Below are 16,610 nucleotides of genomic sequence, written 5' to 3'. Positions count from 1 at the left end.
AGCAGAAGTGGAGCTGTGGCTCAAATTGGTAGAGCACTAGCCTTCAGCACAAGAGCTCAGGGACAGGGCCCAGACTCTGAGTTCAAGCCCCACGATCAACAACAACAAAAAAAAAACTTTAAATTTGACAAATAAGTACTTGTAACTTAGTAACTTAGACTTTAAACAGGTTGGTTACATACAAAAGGTCAGGCAGGCTCTCATCAACTTCAGACCAGGTGGTCAATTCCTTTCTAGTTGTGCAAAAACAACATCTGTTACTATTTCTTCTGTATGATTATTTTAAACCAGGCCTTGTGGACTTCCCTGATGGTTCAGATAGCCTTACCTGGTCTACCCCAATCCACATTCCAGCAATAACCACACCTGGCTATAATTTGTACTTTGCCCTGGGTCTGACTGTATTTGCTACATGGACCAAATCTATAATGGCAAAATCTAAGAGTAGTATTGATGAATTGATGAGAGTTTTGAAACAGCAGATGGTTAAACAATCTAATTATTTTTAATTGTATTTTATGATGCTAATTTAGGGGCTGGGAAGATGACTCAGTGGTAGAGTGCTTGCCTAGCATGCATGAGGCCCTGGGTTCGATTCTTCAACACTACATAAGCATTAAAAAAAGTGGTGCTGTGGCTCAAGTGGTAGAGTGCTAGTCTTGATCTGAAGAGCTGAGGGACAGTGCCCAGGCCCAGAGTTCAAGCCCCACACCACCCTCCCACACAACCTCCCCACCAAGATACTAATTAAGATGGAATCAAGTAGATGTCACTAAGCTTTCTTGGCTACAATGAGGAATACAGGAACACAGGCCTGTCTGGTATCTTTTTTTAGCTCTGTATCCAAGGCAGCTTAAGTACTTGGGAAACAGAAATATTAAACAGCAAAAAGTAGCATTTTAGTTTTACATACTCATTTAAAAGACAATTCTTCAGCTAGGTGCTGATGGCTCACACCTGTAATCCTAGCTACTCAGAAGGTTAAAATATAAGGATCACAGTTCAAAGCCAGCTCAGACAGGAAAGTCTGTGAGATTGCTATCTACAAGTAACTATGAGAAAACTGGAAGTGGTGCTGTGGCTCAAAGTGGTAGAGAGCTAGCCTTAAGCAAAAGAGCTCAGGAGCAGCACCCAGGCCCAGCTTGTGAGAATCTTATTTCCAATTAATCACAGAAAAAGCCAGAATCGGTGGTGTTACTCAATGGTAGAGCGCTAGCCTTGAGCAAAAGGAGCTCAGGGAAAGTGTCCAGGCCTAGAAATCAGTTTTGTCAGCCCCAGGACCGACAAAAATAAAGAAAAAACATCAGCTGTAGGATTTCTTTGGGTCCGGTTGTGGGGCCTAGACTCTGGGCCTGGGTGCTGTCCCTCAGCTCTTCAGCTCAAGGCTAGCGCTCTACCACCTGAGCCACAGCGCCACTTCTGGCTTTTTTTTTTCTTTTTGCTTATGTGGTGCTGAGGCATTGAACCCTGGGCCTCATGCATGCAAAGCAAGCACTCTACCACTGAGCCACCTTCCCAGCCCGGGCTGCAGGATTTCTTTAACTCAGTAGCAAATGACATTTTTGCCCTTAGTGGTCAATACTAGAAAAACAAAGACTAAAACAACACAAACTTTTGCCAACATAAAACAGAACCTCTACTTTTTTTTTTTTTTTTTTTTAAGTCAGTCATGGGGCTTGAACTCTGGGCCTGGGCTCTTCAGCTCAAGACGAGCACTCTACCACTTGAGCCACAGTGCCATTTCTGGTTTTCTGGCAGTTTATTGGAGATTAGAGTCTCACAGACTTTCCTGCTGGGCTGGCTTTGAACCACTATCCTCAGATCTCAGCCTCCTGAGTAGCTAGGATTATAGGCATGAACCACCAGCGCCTGGCCTCAGAATCTCTACTTGTAAACACTTCCAGAACAGAAAACATTTAGAACAATTTTGTCAGCAAGGCACATTAGCATAGGAATTGGCTTTTGAACCCTGCCTCAATAGGTCTTAATCTTGAGAGCCTGAAAGGAGGGGCAGGCACCTCCCAAATTATTATTATTATTATTATTATTATTATTATTATTATTATCAGCTCTGGGGTTTGAACTCAGGGCCTGGGCACTGTCCCTCAGCTTCTTTTGCTCAAGGTTAGCACTCTACCACTTGAGCCACAGCACCACTTCCAGTCTTTTCTTTTTATGTGGTACTGAGGAATTGAATCCAGGGCTTAGTACATGCTAGGCAAGCACTCTACCAATAAGCTACATTCTCAATTCTCAGTTCCCCAAATTATTTTATAATTTATAAAAGTTCAAACTTTTGTAGAAAACTTTTTTTTTTTTGGTCAGTCGTGGGGCTTGAACTCTGGGCCTGGGCGCTGTTCCTGAGCTCTTCAGCTCAAGGCGAACACTCTACAGTTTGAACCACAGTGCCACTTCTGGTTTTCTAGTGATTTATTGGAGATCAGAGTCTCTCTTCCCCGGGCTGGCTTTGAACCATGATCCTCAGATCTCAGCCTCCTGAGTAGCTAGGATTACAGGCATGAGCCATTGGCGCTTACCACTTTTGTAGAAATTTAAGGTGGGTCTAACAACTCCCATCCTATACCAAAAGTGGGTCATTTTGACTCACTAAGGTTTCTGAATTTGCTTGGAGACAATTTTATAGTCTCCACAACATTTCTTTTTCTTTTTGGTCCAGTCGTGGGGCCTGAACTCTGGGCCTGGGCACTATCCCTCAGCTCTTCAGCTCAAGGCTAGCGCTCTACCACTTGAGCCACAGCACCACTTCTGGCTCTTTTTTTTGGCTTATGTGGTGCTGAGGAATCGAACCCAGGGCCTCATGCATGCAAGGCAAGCGCTCTACCACTGAGCTACCTTCCCAGCCCTTTAACCATGTATTTTAAGCAATGGCCTTACTTTGTTTTTCGCCCAGTTTTTTTTTTTAGACCAGAGCACTTTATATACCAATTTATATTGAGGCTATATTATATTACACAGAGAGATTAATTTTTTTCTTCTTAAACACTTTTTTTAAAGTTCTTAAGCACACACTGGAGGACATTGGACTTACTATTGGAAGAATTATATTTCTAGAGATTGAAACCCAAGAGTAGTTAGGTGCAGGTGCTATATAAGGTGGTAGCAGAGGGGAAGACAAAGACCACATAAATGGAGACTAAGAAAAACTAAGGCCATGGACTGGGAAGGTGGCTCAGTGGTAGAGTGCTTGCCTTGCATGCCTGAGGCCCTGGGTTCGATTCCTCAGCACCACATAAGCAGAAAGAAAGAAGCCGGAAGTGGCGCTGTGGCTCAAGTGGTAGAGCACTAGCCTTGAGCTGAAGAGCTGAGGGACAGCGCCCAGGCCCAGAGTTCAGGCCCCACGACCGGACCCAAAAAAAAAAAGAAAAAAAAGAAAGAAAGAAAAAAAAGAAAAACTAAGGCCAGCCAAACTTTGGTGGCTTATTCCTGTAATCCTAGCTACTGAAGGAGGTTGAGATCTAAGGATAACAGTTCAAAGCCAGCTCAGGAAGGAAAGTCTGTGAGACTCTTTTTTTTTTTTTTTTTTTTTGGTCATGGGGATTGAACTCTGGGCCTGGACGCTGTCCCTCAGCTCTTTAGCTCAAGGCTTGCACTCTATCACTTGAGCCACAGTACCACTTTCGTTTTTTGCTGTTTATGTGGGGCTGAGGAATCGAACCCAGGGCCTCATGCATCCGAGGCAAGCACCCCTCAGAGACAGCCTCAAATACCAACAATGGGTGGATAGAAGTGATCTCACTGGGACCTCCAAATGTTATAGCAGCACAGACCAGCAAAGATCATGACTTTTTAGAGAGGATAAAGGAGTTTATTCTTGGTGACCTGAACCAGGATATTGCCAGAAAGAAATTTGGGTCCCAAGGAGGGGGAGACTCTGTTTTGTTGTTGTTATTCCTTGTTTTTACCAGTTGTGTGGCTTGACCTCAGGGCCTGGGTGCTGTCTCTGAGCTTTTTTACTCAAGACTTTAAATCATAGCTCTATTTTTTATTTTGGGGGTGGTTAATTGGAGATAACAATCTCAAGGTATAAGGAAACTGAGTCAGGAGGTCATCAGGATAAAGAAAGGGCAGAAAGCTAACTCAACAGGTTTTATTCAGGAGAGAAGCCAGGGAAGGGTGACCTAGTCTCCTTCAGCCTGGCTGAAGAGGAAATGAGGGGGTCCCCCTTACAACTAGGGTTCTTTGAATATTAGGCAGATAGAATGCAGAAGGGGGGTGCAGATGTAAGCCAGGTGAAATGGAGGTGGGGTGGATGAGCAATGTTTTTTGACTAAGGAGTTTGAGGGTCTCAGCAGCCTCTGTGTTAGGTGCATCAGTATGAGGCATGGTCTTGGTCTCAGGCTTTCTTCTCCAAAATCTCAGGGTATGTTTGTTCAGGGGAGAGAGGAATGGAGATGATTTAGCAAGGTCTGCTGCAGGGACACTTCTAAGATATGGCTGCAATAAGGGGTAGGGGGAGGAAGATGAGTGTTTTAGGCTAAGTCATTTTCCATCACATGTTTTTTCCTTCCTGGGCTGGCTTTGAATGCAATCCTTAGATCTCCTGAGTGGCTAGGATTATAAGTATGAACCACCAGCACCTGGCTAGACTCTGGGTTTTATCCAAGCTATTTACACACAAAAAAACCTCAGGTCATAGCCAGACGTTGGTGGCTCATACCTGAAATCCTAGCTACTCAGGAAGCTGAGATCTGAGGATCCTGGTTCAAAGTCAGCCCAGGCAAGAAAGTCCATGGGACTCTTATCTCCAATTAATCACATAAATAATTGGAAGTGGCTCAAGTGGTAGTCTTAAACAAAAGGAGCTCAGGGACAGCACTCAGGCCCCAAGTTCAAGCCCCAGGAGTGGAAGAAAAAAAATTAATCAGAAAGGCAAAGGTCAGGTAGGGGTAACATCAACTCCAGGCCGGGTGTACAATTTCAAAATTAGCTTGTGGACTTTCTGCTATTGATCTAGCTAGCCCCAACTGGTCTTCTGGAAACCCACATTTTGGTTGACAGCCTCATGTAGCCACATTCTGGCAAAATGGCCATAGTTACTAGGAAGGGTAACTTTGTCTGCTTCAATATAGCCTAGGCTTGTCTGGAACTCACAATCCTCATGCCTCAGCCTCCCTGGTGCTAGAATTGCAACCGTGAAATTCTGAAGCTGTCCCTAATATGGAGCTGTAGAATCCTGGGCTGTGTATGTACTTGGGGTTATCTAAATCTGATCTGTAAGGGCCATAACATGGACAGCATCCTTCAGAAGTAAGATGAGACCTATGAGGAGTATAAGCCAATCATCTTTGTGTAAGAAACTCCCCCCACCCCCCAAAAAAAATTATGTTCCAAATCTGGACCCTGGAGAGTGAAATGGAGCTCCATTAAGAGTTTCACCAGAAAAATCGGCACAAAAGATGTCCCAGACAAAGAAGGTCTATCATGGAACCTTTGGCATGAAACCTGCCAAGAGACCTGGAAAGTAAACTATATGGGGACAAATGTGACTAATGTCTTCAGGCACAAGAAAGAGAGGAGGGTGCAAGAGAGGGAAATGGGCAGAAAAAAAAGCCTATCTCTAATCAGCCAAGGGAGCAGAGGTGTTACAAATGACTGCTCTTCAAGGAACCAGGCCTCCAGCCACAGCCCAGCTGTTCCCCCTCCTCTTCCTTCTACTCCCCGAAACACTTGCTCCTTCTCTGGAACTCCTAGGCCTAACCCCACTCCCTGGATGTCCCAGACCCACAGTTCCCCTGACTCCCTTTCCCAGAACTCAAGTGCACCAAGCTCTGGCCTGCGGTTCCCTCCTAGGCCTCAGCCTTTCCTGCCTTCGGCTTAAACAGCAGCATCTTCTAAGCCCTGGGGGCTTCCCCAGGCCCCAGCCCCGACCTAGAACCCGCCCGCTGCCTGCCACGCAGCCACTGCCGCTTCCTCTATAAAGGGACACAAGCGTCCGTCGGGCCCAGGCACTCAGCAGGTGAGGCTTTCCCACCCTATCTCCTTGGGTTCCCCAGGCATCTTGCCCCTCTGCTTGAGCCCAGGGCCCTTCTTGCCTCCTGCCTGGGTCCTAGCCTGCCTGGGCCTGGATCCTGATGGGTTTAGTTTTGGTTTGTTCATGGTTTCTAAATCTCCATCTGTCAGCCTATTTCTCTTACTGTTGTCATGTATTCACTGATGGTGTCATTGTCCTTCTCTCCTTCCCTCCATCTCTCTCCTTCTACCTTCCTCTGCCTACCCTGGGGTCTCTGTACCTGTGTCTGGTCTGCTTTCCTGTCTATTGCCCTGTCTTAGTGTGATTGTCCCCACCGGCAGGCAGCAGGTCTGTTTTCTGCTATGGGCCCCGCCCCATTCATAGTCCTCTCTCTCTCTCTCTTTCTCTCTCTCTCTCTCTCTCTGCAGATTTTCCCCATGACACCACCTGGACGTCTCCACCTCCTGAGGGTGCCTGGCAGCCCCTTCCTCCTCCTCCTGGGGCTGCTGCTACTGGCCCTGCCACCAGGGGCCCAGGTGAGACATAAGGACTGTTGGGGTGATGCAACCTCAATCTACAGCCTTCAAGCCTTCTTAACTGTTCTCCCCTAGGGTCTCACTCGTATTGGCCAGTCTACAGATCAACACCCCCACAAGTATTCCTTCTATGGCACCTTCAACCCTATTGCTCACCTTGTTGGTAAGTTTCTCCCTGACCACCCAATCGTGTAATCCCCAGATGACCTCCTACCCTGAAACTAAGGACTCTGCTTCTCCCCTAAACTTCTGTCCTAAGGACAGAGGCAACACACCCCCTTCCACTTATCTCCAGCCATTTCCTAGGGACACAGTGCTCCAGGGCTTGTTTTCTCAGGGATAGAGACCACTAACCGAATAAGCCCTTGACCTGCCATCCCTACCCTCTGTGGTTTTCCTAGGAGACATTCACACCCCCGGCTCACTGAGCTGGACAGCGAACACAGATCGCACCTTTCTCCATGGCTTCACTGTGAACAACAATACCCTCGTGGTCCCCACGGCTGGTCTCTACTTCGTCTACTCTCAGGTGTTCTTCAGTGGCAACAGCTGTCCTTCCGACGGCACCCCTCTCCTCCTAACCCATGAAGTCCAGCTCTTCTCCTCCCAGTACCCCAACCACGTGCCTATCCTCAGTGCCCAGACATCTCTGTGTCCAGGGATAGAAGGACCGTGGATGCGCTCACTGTATGTGGGCGCTGTGTTTGTGCTCACTCAGGGAGACCAACTATCTACTCAGACAAATGGCCTCTCTCATCTAGACTTAAGGCCCAGTAGTGTCTACTTTGGAGCTTTTTCTCTGTAGAACTTGGAAAAGTCTAGAAAAGAAAAAGATAGACAGAAATTGATTTCAAGGCCTTCTCCCTATTTATCTCCATTCTGACCATTTCAAGGGTCACAGCAACTCTCCTTTGCCCATCCCAACAGTCTCAAGACGTCCATTCCAGTTACCTGGAGCTTTCCAGGCATTCCAGCAGTCCAACACTTGTGTGAAACATGCCGAGGCTCCTCTGAGGAAATCCCTAGGAGAGAGCTGCGTGTCTGTCCCGCTTGTCTAGGCCAGGGAAACACGGACGTGGAGATGAGCTGTCATGGAGAACTTGAACAGATGTCAGGGAAGGGGAACTATTTATCAAGAAGGAAATTAAGTTATTTATTTATGGGAGATGACGAAAAGCAAGAGGGGCAATAAAAAGGCATCAGGAGAAAAGAGAGAGCGAGCCCAGAAATGGAGAATGAGAACATATCCACATGGGGCTCACCTAAAGGGAGGTAGAGGGAAAAGTAGATCTGAGGGACTGAGGGGGTCTAGAAGGAAGCAAAAGGCTAGCCATTGCTTGGCTAGATACCCACAAGAGCCATCTGCACCCTCAATGAAGCCAAATAAATGTATTTTTTGTCTGTAAAAAGCACTGTCTGCTTATGTGTGTTTATCTGGGGTAGAGGGAGAGTTTCCTTGGGTCTCTAACACCTGAGGACCCTCAGAGTGGTCAGAACCTATGGGAAAAACAAGGAGATTGCTGGGTGCTGGAGGCTCCAGCCTGTCATCCTAGCTACTCAGGAGGCTGAGATCTGAGGATCGAGATTCAAAGCCAGTCTGGGCAGGAAAGTCCATGAGACTCATTTTGTTGTTGGTGGTGGTGGTTGGCTGGTTTTTGTTTTGTTTTTTGTCACTTGGAGGGCTTGAACTCTGGGCCTGGGCTCTGTTCCTCAGCTTTTCAGCTCAAGGCAAGGACTCTACCACTTAAGCCACAGCACCACTTCCAGTTTTCTGGTGGTTAATTGGAGATGAGAGTCTCACGAACTTTCCTGCCGGGGTTGGCTTTGAACCACAATCCTCAGTTCTCAGCCTCCTGAGTAGCTAGGATTACAGGCGTGAGGCACCAGCGCCCTTATCTCCAATTAACCACCAGAAAACTAGAAGTGGAGCTGTGGCTCAAAGGGCTAGAGCACTAGTCTTAAGCAAAAGTTGCTCAGGGCCCGAGTTCAAGCCCCATGACCTACAGAAAAAAAAAAAAAAAAAAGGAGATTAAGGGATTCAAATTTCTCCATATATACATGGCTGATTTATGGAGGCCAGGCAGCCTGACTGCTCCAGGAGAAGCTGTGGAGACAAAGAAGAAGTGTGGGACACGGAATGGTGGGAAGCGGGGGAGGGTTCTTGGAGAGTTGTGGTCATATGTGGAGGCTCTGAGGAGGGAGGATTCCAGGAGGCCTCTCAGAAGAAGTGAGTGACCACACCAAAGGGTGAGGGAATCTCCAGAACTATGGTGTGCGCTATGGGAATCTTCTGGAAGGTGTCAAGCCCTTAGGAGTGAGAGAGCCTCTAGAACTACAAGAGGAAATAATTGAGGAGACGTGGTCATATGCCAGTGCTCTGAGAGTTGGGGGTTTCAGTTGAAACAAACAAAAACAGCCGGGCACTGGTGACTCACGCCTGTAACTCTAGCTACTCAGGAAGCTGAGATCTGAGGATTGTGGTTCAAAGCCAGCCTGGGCAGAAAAGTCTGTGAGACTCTTATCTCCAATGAACCACCAGAAAACCAGAAATGGTGCTGTGGCTCAAGTGGTAGAGCAGTAGCCTTGAGCTGAAGAGCTGAGGGACAGCGCCCAGGCCCAGAGTTCAAACTCCATGACCAAAAACCCTAATAAAACAAAAACAAAAAACAAAAATGGAGGCCTCAGAGTTCCTTGGAAGTCAAGACTGAAAAAGAGGCAGTGTTAAGTTCCAGGTCAAAATGAAAGAAGAAAGCCTGCCCTGTGGGGGTCTGTGAATTCCCAGGACTAATTTTACTCCCTCTGGGGCTGTCCCAGGCTTGTCCCTGCTACTCCCACTCAGCCCTCCCAGAGATCCTGTGCATCCCCCTAGTTTCAAATTGCCTTGCCCTCAGTTCCCCCTACCAGCTCTGGGAGTCAGACATAGCTTTCCTCCTCCATTGAGTTCTCAGCTTTGTGAAGTCCCCCACGTACCCCCCCAGCCCCCCCAACCCTCTCTCAGTCCCCCAGGTCAAGTTCTACCCTCATGGGAGTCCTATTTGGAAATCAGAGGAAAATAGACCAGAAATGCTATTACCTAAAGAAATAAGACGCAATTGGCATTAGAGGAAGTAAGGGCTAGCTCCCAGAGTCCTAGAAACACATTGGTAAATTGCCTGCAAATCCTGGAGGGGTGGCTGAGGAGTCTCCTTGATGCCTGGGTGTCCCCAACTTTCCAAACCTCCGCCCCCGCAATGGAGAAGAAACTGAGACAGAGGTGTAGGACCCACTACCGCTTCCTCCAGATGAGCTCATGGGTTTCTCCACCAAGGAAGTTTTCCGCTGGTTGAATGAGAGCCTTTCCCCGCCCTCTTCTTGCCCCAAGGGCTATAAAGGCAGCTGTGTGCACACTCAGCCAGCACAAGCTCCCTCAGAGAGGACACGGGGGACCAGCCAGGAGGGACAGAAGCAACTGTAGACCACTGCCCCACTCCCTCTGGAAATAACCCCAGACAAGCGGCCAGACAGGCTGATTCTGTCCCTCTCACTGCCCCAGAGCTCCCCATCTTCATCTGGGAAGGACCCCATGAGCACTGAAAGCATGATCCAGGACGTGGAGCTGGCAGAGGAGGCACTGCCCAAGAAGCTAAGCTCCCAGAGGTCCAGAAGGTATCTGTGCCTCAGCCTCTTCTCCTTCCTGCTTGTGGCAGGAGCCACCACGCTTTTCTGCCTGTTGCACTTCGGAGTGATCGGCCCCCAGCGAGAAGAGGTGAGTGTCTTGCCAGCCTTTGTTATTTAAGACCAGACAGAAATGAGGGAGGAGAATGAAAGATGTGGAGAGAGAAAAATGGGTGCTGAGGAGAAGGAATAATGAGGAGAGAGATGAGGAAGCAGAAAGAGATGGGGAGAGGAGAGAAAGACAAATAGAATGTCGGATCCATGGACAGACATACTAACTGACTCCAATGAATGACTGAAGGAATGAGCAGATACACATAAATGAAGAGAGATGTGAAGAGAGATATAGAATGTGGGCAGAGGAAAGGGGAAGAACCAAGTAATAAAAATGACAAAATAGAAAGAGATGTGGCAGATATGAAACCAGAGAGAACAGGAAAGAGAGATAAGACTTGGTACCTAGCTCCTGGAAGGCACTCAATGGAAAAAGCTGTTGACTGGCCAGGTGGGTGGGTGAATAAATGGATGAATGGAGAGCAAAAACAGACCTGGGACAGCAGGACAAGGTAGCTAGCAGTCAGGCATTTCTCCTTTGGGGCTGACTCCTCTGATGCTGATCTTCTCTTTCTCCTTTTCCCCCCAGATGTACCAGAATGGCCTCCCTAGCATCAATCCACTGGCCCATACCCTCGAACTTAGTAAGTGTTCCCAAAGCCTCTCTCTTAAATCTGGGGTAGGGAGGGAATGGGAACAGTGGGACAAATTCAGAACTTTGGTTCTAAAAAGGAATGGGGAACAATGGTGATCAAAGCGGACACATATTTTCTGGGAAGATTAAGGAACACAGCTTTTTTTTCTCCTGGTATGGGGGGCTTGAACTCAGGACTTGGGTGTTGTGCCCTAGCTTTTTTGCTCAGGGCAAGCATTCTACCATGAGCCACAGCTCCACTTTTGGCTTTTGGTTGGCTAATTAGAGATAAGAGTCTCATGAACTTTCCTGCCCAGGCTGGCTTTGAACTGTGACCCTCATATCAGCCTCCTGTGCAGCTAGGATCACAGGTGTGAGCCATTAGCACCTTGCTTGGAACTCAGATTTTTCTTCTCTCTTTCTTCCTCAGGATCCTCTTCTCAAATGGCAAGTGACAAGCCTGTAGCCCATGTCGTAGGTAAGAACTCTTGAGTGTGTGCCTGAGGGAAGGAGCAGGTGGGACATTGAGGCATAGGATTTGGGGGGCTTAACCCAGCTGAGAATAGAGAGACCTGGGAGACTTTACTTGAGGAACTCAAGGGGAGGTGGAGGAACAGCAAGCCCCCAAGGATACTCAGGACCTCACAACTAAACGGGATGTGAAAAGACCGGACAGGAACCGGAAGTGGGGGTGGGCAGAACTTGAGGGCCAGGATGTGGGGAGCGAACTGAGAGGAGACACACTGACTCACATCTCCCTCCTTCCCTGCAGCAGACCAACGAGTGCAAGAGCAGCTGCAGTGGCTGAGCCGCCGTGCCAATGCCCTCCTGGCCAATGGCATGGAACTGGTAGACAACCATCTGGTGGTGCCATCTAACGGGCTGTACCTCGTCTACTCACAAGTTCTCTTCAAGGGCCGAGGCTGCTCCTCTTTCCTCGTCCTTACCCACACCGTCGGCCGCTTTGCCACCTCCTACCCGGAAAAAGTTAACCTCCTTTCTGCCATCAAGAGCCCGTGCCAGAAGGAGATCCCAGAGGGGCCTGAGCTCAAGCCCTGGTATGAGCCCATTTACCTAGGAGGGGTCTTCCAGCTGGAAAAGGGTGACCGACTTAGCGCTGAGGTCAATCTGCCCCAATATCTAGACTTTGCCGAAGCCGGGCAAGTCTACTTTGGGATCATTGCCTTGTGAGAGGGATGGATGTCCATTCATTTGTCACAGATGCCCTTCTCCTCTTCTGGTTTAGGAAGGGAATTAGGGGATCAGAGTTGAACCCTAAGCTTATAAATATCATCATCAACACTCCGAAATGAAAGATGCAGGGATATGTGGCCTGGATAACAGGGCCCTCACTAGCTTGAAATTCAAATTGGAATTTCTAGAACTCACTGGGGCTTCCAATGGAATGTCTAGAATGAGGGGATCAGACAGGTGTTGGTTCAAAAACCCCCTCGAAGAAGACCTCAACTAGCATTTGGCAGGAGTCCACCTCAGGCCTTCCTCTCTTCAGATGTTTCTAGACTCTTCCCTGACATGCAGAGTCCTCACAGGGCAAGCCCTCTCTATTTATGATTGTACTTGTGGTTATTTATTATTTATTATTTATTTATTTATTAACATATGAATGTATTTATTTGGAAGGTCAAGGTGTGTCCTGGGGGGCACCCAATGTAGGAGCTGCCTTATGCCAGACATGTTTTCTGTGAAAATGGAGCTGAACTATAGGCTGTTTCTACCTGGCCCTCAGGCCCCTGTACCTCCTTTTGCTTATGTCTAAAACAAACTATCTAATCCAATTGTCTTAATAATGCTGATTTGGTGACTGGACTGTGGTCACTACATGGCTGAATCTCTGCTCCCCAGGGGAGTTGAATTTGTAATCGTCCTACTAGTCAGTGGCGAGAAATAAAGATTGCTTAGAAAAGAAATACACTTTCATTCTTGGAATTAATTCTGCATCTGTCTCTGGGGGTGAGGTGGGTGGATGAAGAAACAGGGGAGTGGGGAGACTTCTTGAATGCAGTCCTTTCTCTAAGGTGCTAAAGATTCTTGGACCCAGATCTCAGTCCTTAGGCTTCTGGGGCCTAAGACACTCTACAAAATGAAATCTACTCCATAGCCTCCCTCACCCAGGAAACAAGAGCTGGAGACCCTAATTACCTGTCCCTTAAGGCAGGGGAATTCCCCACTCTGGGAATTCCAGATTTCTGCTGGGAAAGTACTGCAGTTCTTTCCGGCTGTCTGTCGTGGCCTGACAGCAAGGAGGAACCACATTCTCAGGTAACTGAATCACAGCCAAGGGACTTCCAGAGACTCAGGTGTCTGGGCTCCAAAACATTCAAATCCAACCACCACTACCTCCAGCTCTGAACCAGCCAACCATGTCTGTAAATACAAAATGGAGCTAAGGAATGCACACTGCATTTTGGACACTTGAAAAGAGAAGGCTCAACCCTCAACATTCAGCTCAGCTCTGCCATGGAAGGCACTCAGTGGTTTTGGCCTTACTTCCCTTACCACCTGCCAGTTGCTCCATTTCCTCCCATTTCTCAGTGAGCAAAATGGAAGACTGAAGAAAATAAAAACAAAGAATATGGTTTGATGGGGAAGGCCAGTTCATGCTTAACATGCGCAAGGCCTTTGGGGGGGTCAACCCTTAGCACTAAAACCTCTCAAAAAGAAACCAAAAGTAAGATATGGGCAAAGGATTCAATCGACAACTCTGATCTCATTGATCTTTTTGACAGATTTGGGGAGGGGTGAGAAATGGGTAAACTGAAAAGAGAGATAGAGTACTCTGCTAAAGAAAACAATTAGGGGCTGGGAAGGTGGCTCTGTGGTAGAGCGCTTGCCTTGCATGTATGAGGCCCTGGGTTCGATTCCTCAGCACCACATAAGAAAAAAAAGCTGGAAGTGGCGCTGTGGCTCAAGTGGTAGAGCACTAGCCTTAAGCTGAAGAGCTGAGGGACAGCGCCCAGGCCCAGAGTTCAGGCCCCACGACCGGACCCCCCCAAAAAAGAAAAGAAAAGAAAAGAAAAGAAAACAATTATTCAATGTGTAAGGTCCTGGGTTTCATCCCCAGCATCAAAAGCAAACCAAACCAACTAGGCTTATAATCCTAGCTATTCAGGAGGTTGAAATGTAAGGCTCACAGTCAAAGCCAGCCAGAGGAGGAAAATTCACAAGACCCTTATATTCAATTAACCATAAAAATCTGGAAGTGAAGTGCAAGTGGTAGAGTTCCAGCCTTGAGCTTTTAAATAGCTAAAGGACAATGTCCAGGCCAGGCTCTAAGGAGAAACTCCAGTATTGACACAAAACCAAAAGCAGGGGCTGGGAGGGTGGCTCAGTGGTAGAGCGTTTGCCTTGCATGCATGAGGCCCTGGGTTCGATTCCTCAGCACCACATAAGCAAAAAGAAAAAAGCTGGAAGTGGCACTGTGGTTCAAGTGGTACAGTGAGTGCTAGCCTTGAGCTGAAGAGCTGAGGGACAGCGTCCAGGCCCAGAGTTCAGGCCCCATAACAAACAAACAAACAAAACCAAAAGCAAACAAACAAACAAAAAAATCCAAAACGTTGTTCAATAGTACTTGTTAAATCACAGTAAGGAAGGCTATATTCAGAACCATGGATAGGTGTGAAAATTACTGCTACGGTGTCTTGCAGTGGGAGAGAGACTAGACTCAACGCTGAATATAGCATAGGCAAGGGGAAACAGAATAATGCATGGAAAATAGTTAAGAGCAAAGAAAAACGAGGGGCAGGATAATACTTCCTGAACAAATCCGACAAGACACTTGTTGAGACAGGCCACGATACTCAGCCCTCACCCCGAGGGTGGGGAACCTCACCAGATAGAAAAGATGATCAGATACCAAGAGGTAGGCATGGCTCAAGCTGTAAAGCAAAGCCCTGGGTTCAGATCCCAGTACGAGTGAGGGGAAAAAAGAAAAATTCCTTTGTACAACTTCTTAGAAGTAGTTAGGCTGGGCACTGTTGGCACAAAAGCTCAAGGACAGCACCCAAGCCCTGAATTCAAGCTCCAGAACTTATAAAACACACACACCACACACACAGACACACACACACACTCACACACACACACACCACACACACACACACACACACACACACAGAGCAAGCAAGATAGTTTTTTTGGTGGGGGGGGAATCTGGTTGTGGGGCCTGAACTCTGGGCCTGGGTGCTATCCCTCAGCTCTTCAGCTCAAGGCTAGCGCTCTTACCACTTCCGGCTTTTTTCTTTTGTGGTGCTGAAGAATCAAACCCAGGGCCTCATACATGCAGGGCAAGCATTCTACCACTGAGCCACCTTCCCAGACCCAAGATAAGGTTTTTTGTTTTTTTTTAACTAAAACTAAATTTTATAAGTACATTTTCAAATTAGACATAAAAGTGGTTAACATTTGGCTAAGCAAAGAATCTTTGTCATCCTTCCACCATACAGAAAGGCTCTTTTGGACGCAGAGAAAAAGACAAAGATGGAATCGGAAATATAGCCCCAGTGAGTGGGGGCCCCCAGTGAAGCTGGGATTTCCTTTAACCTGGGTTTCCAGGGAGAGGAAAATCAGCTATGTGGTATGCTACAGGGGGTGGAGTGACCCACTGGGGTGACCTAGATAGGGCCTCGGATCCCCCTCTGCTTCTGGTAGCCTAGGGCTAAAAGTTGGTTATGATGTGGGGGGACTCCTATTACTCACCCTAAGGGCCCCATGCCACTTGCCCACCTCGGGGAAGGAAAATCTAAGTGTGAACAAAGGGTGAGGACTTTCCATCCCAACCTAGAAGGAACTCAATGGCATCAGTTTCCTTCACCTCCTCCTCAGGCCTTCCCTGGTGTCCTCCAACTGCAACCACAGCCTTCTGGCTCCTCCCCATCTTCCTCAAACACCTTCCCCTCACTTTTCCATTAGCGTCTTCTCTTCAGACCCCACCACCTTGGTAAGCGTTTCTTGGTTAGAGAATAGAAGGGTTTTCAGAAAGCCAGCAGGAAGAGCTGCTCCATTCCACGCCAGGGCTTAACGTTCCTAAGCCCTACTAGGGTTTTCTTCTGCCATTGGTCATTTCTTCTACTCTTTTCTTTTCTATTCGTTTCCTCCTCCTCCTCCTCCTCCTCCTCCTCCTCCTCCTCCTCCTCCTCCTCCTCCTCCTCCTCCTCCTCCTCCTCCTCCTCCTCCTCCTCCTCCTCCTCCTCCTCCTCCTCCTCCTCCTCCTCCTCCTCCTCCTCCTCCTCCTCCTCCTCCTCCTTTTTCTTTCCAGTCTAAGGCTTGAACTTAGAGCCTGGACATTGTTCCTGAGCTTTTTTTTTTTTTTTTTTTTTTTAATCTTTTTATCTTTTTCTTTTTTCTCAAGGCTAGCACTCTACTACTTGAACAACAAACAGCTATACTTCTGGTTTTTTGTTTTTTGTTTTTAAAGTAGTTTACTGGAGATGAGTCTTGTGGCATGGACTTTCTTGCCCAGGAGTAGCTTCAAACATGATCTTCATATCTTAGCTTCCTAAGTAGCTAAGCTTATAGGTGTGAACCATTGGCACCGGCCGCTGATCATTTCTTTTTTTTTTGGATCTGGTGGTGGGGCCTGAACTCTGGGCCTGGGCGCTGTCCCTCAGCTCTTCAGCTCAAGGCTAGCGCTCTACCACTTGAGCCACGGCGCCATTTCCGGCTTTTTTCTTTTTGTTTATGTGGTGCTGAGGAATCGAACCCAGGGCCTCAGGCATGCAAGGCAAGCGCTCTACCACTGAGC

General features: G+C 47.7%; 2 protein-coding genes across 2 annotated transcripts; both read left to right on the top strand.

Moving 5' to 3' along the window:
- The first annotated feature begins 5,944 nt into the window (after nucleotides 1–5,944).
- Lta (lymphotoxin alpha) lies at nucleotides 5,945–7,881 on the top strand. The gene is made up of 4 exons (XM_070023390.1): nucleotides 5,945–5,977; nucleotides 6,400–6,507; nucleotides 6,583–6,670; nucleotides 6,909–7,881. The coding sequence occupies exons 2-4, from the start codon at nucleotides 6,409–6,411 to the stop codon at nucleotides 7,310–7,312; spliced, it is 591 nt and encodes a 196-aa protein (XP_069879491.1). The 5' UTR covers nucleotides 5,945–5,977; nucleotides 6,400–6,408; the 3' UTR covers nucleotides 7,313–7,881.
- A 2,041-nt stretch (nucleotides 7,882–9,922) lies between these two features.
- Nucleotides 9,923–12,759, top strand: Tnf (tumor necrosis factor). The gene is made up of 4 exons (XM_070023388.1): nucleotides 9,923–10,252; nucleotides 10,805–10,859; nucleotides 11,280–11,327; nucleotides 11,622–12,759. The coding sequence occupies exons 1-4, from the start codon at nucleotides 10,070–10,072 to the stop codon at nucleotides 12,038–12,040; spliced, it is 705 nt and encodes a 234-aa protein (XP_069879489.1). The 5' UTR covers nucleotides 9,923–10,069; the 3' UTR covers nucleotides 12,041–12,759.
- The last annotated feature ends 3,851 nt before the right edge of the window (nucleotides 12,760–16,610 follow it).

This window comes from Dipodomys merriami, unplaced genomic scaffold, assembly GCF_024711535.1.
Source record: "Dipodomys merriami isolate MVZ:Mamm:240054 unplaced genomic scaffold, mDipMer1.0.p SCAF_16, whole genome shotgun sequence".
In the NCBI taxonomy this organism is placed as follows: domain Eukaryota; kingdom Metazoa; phylum Chordata; class Mammalia; order Rodentia; family Heteromyidae; genus Dipodomys; species Dipodomys merriami.
The sequence above is the reverse complement of the archived record's forward strand: the minus strand, read 5'-3'. Positions and strand labels throughout refer to the sequence as shown.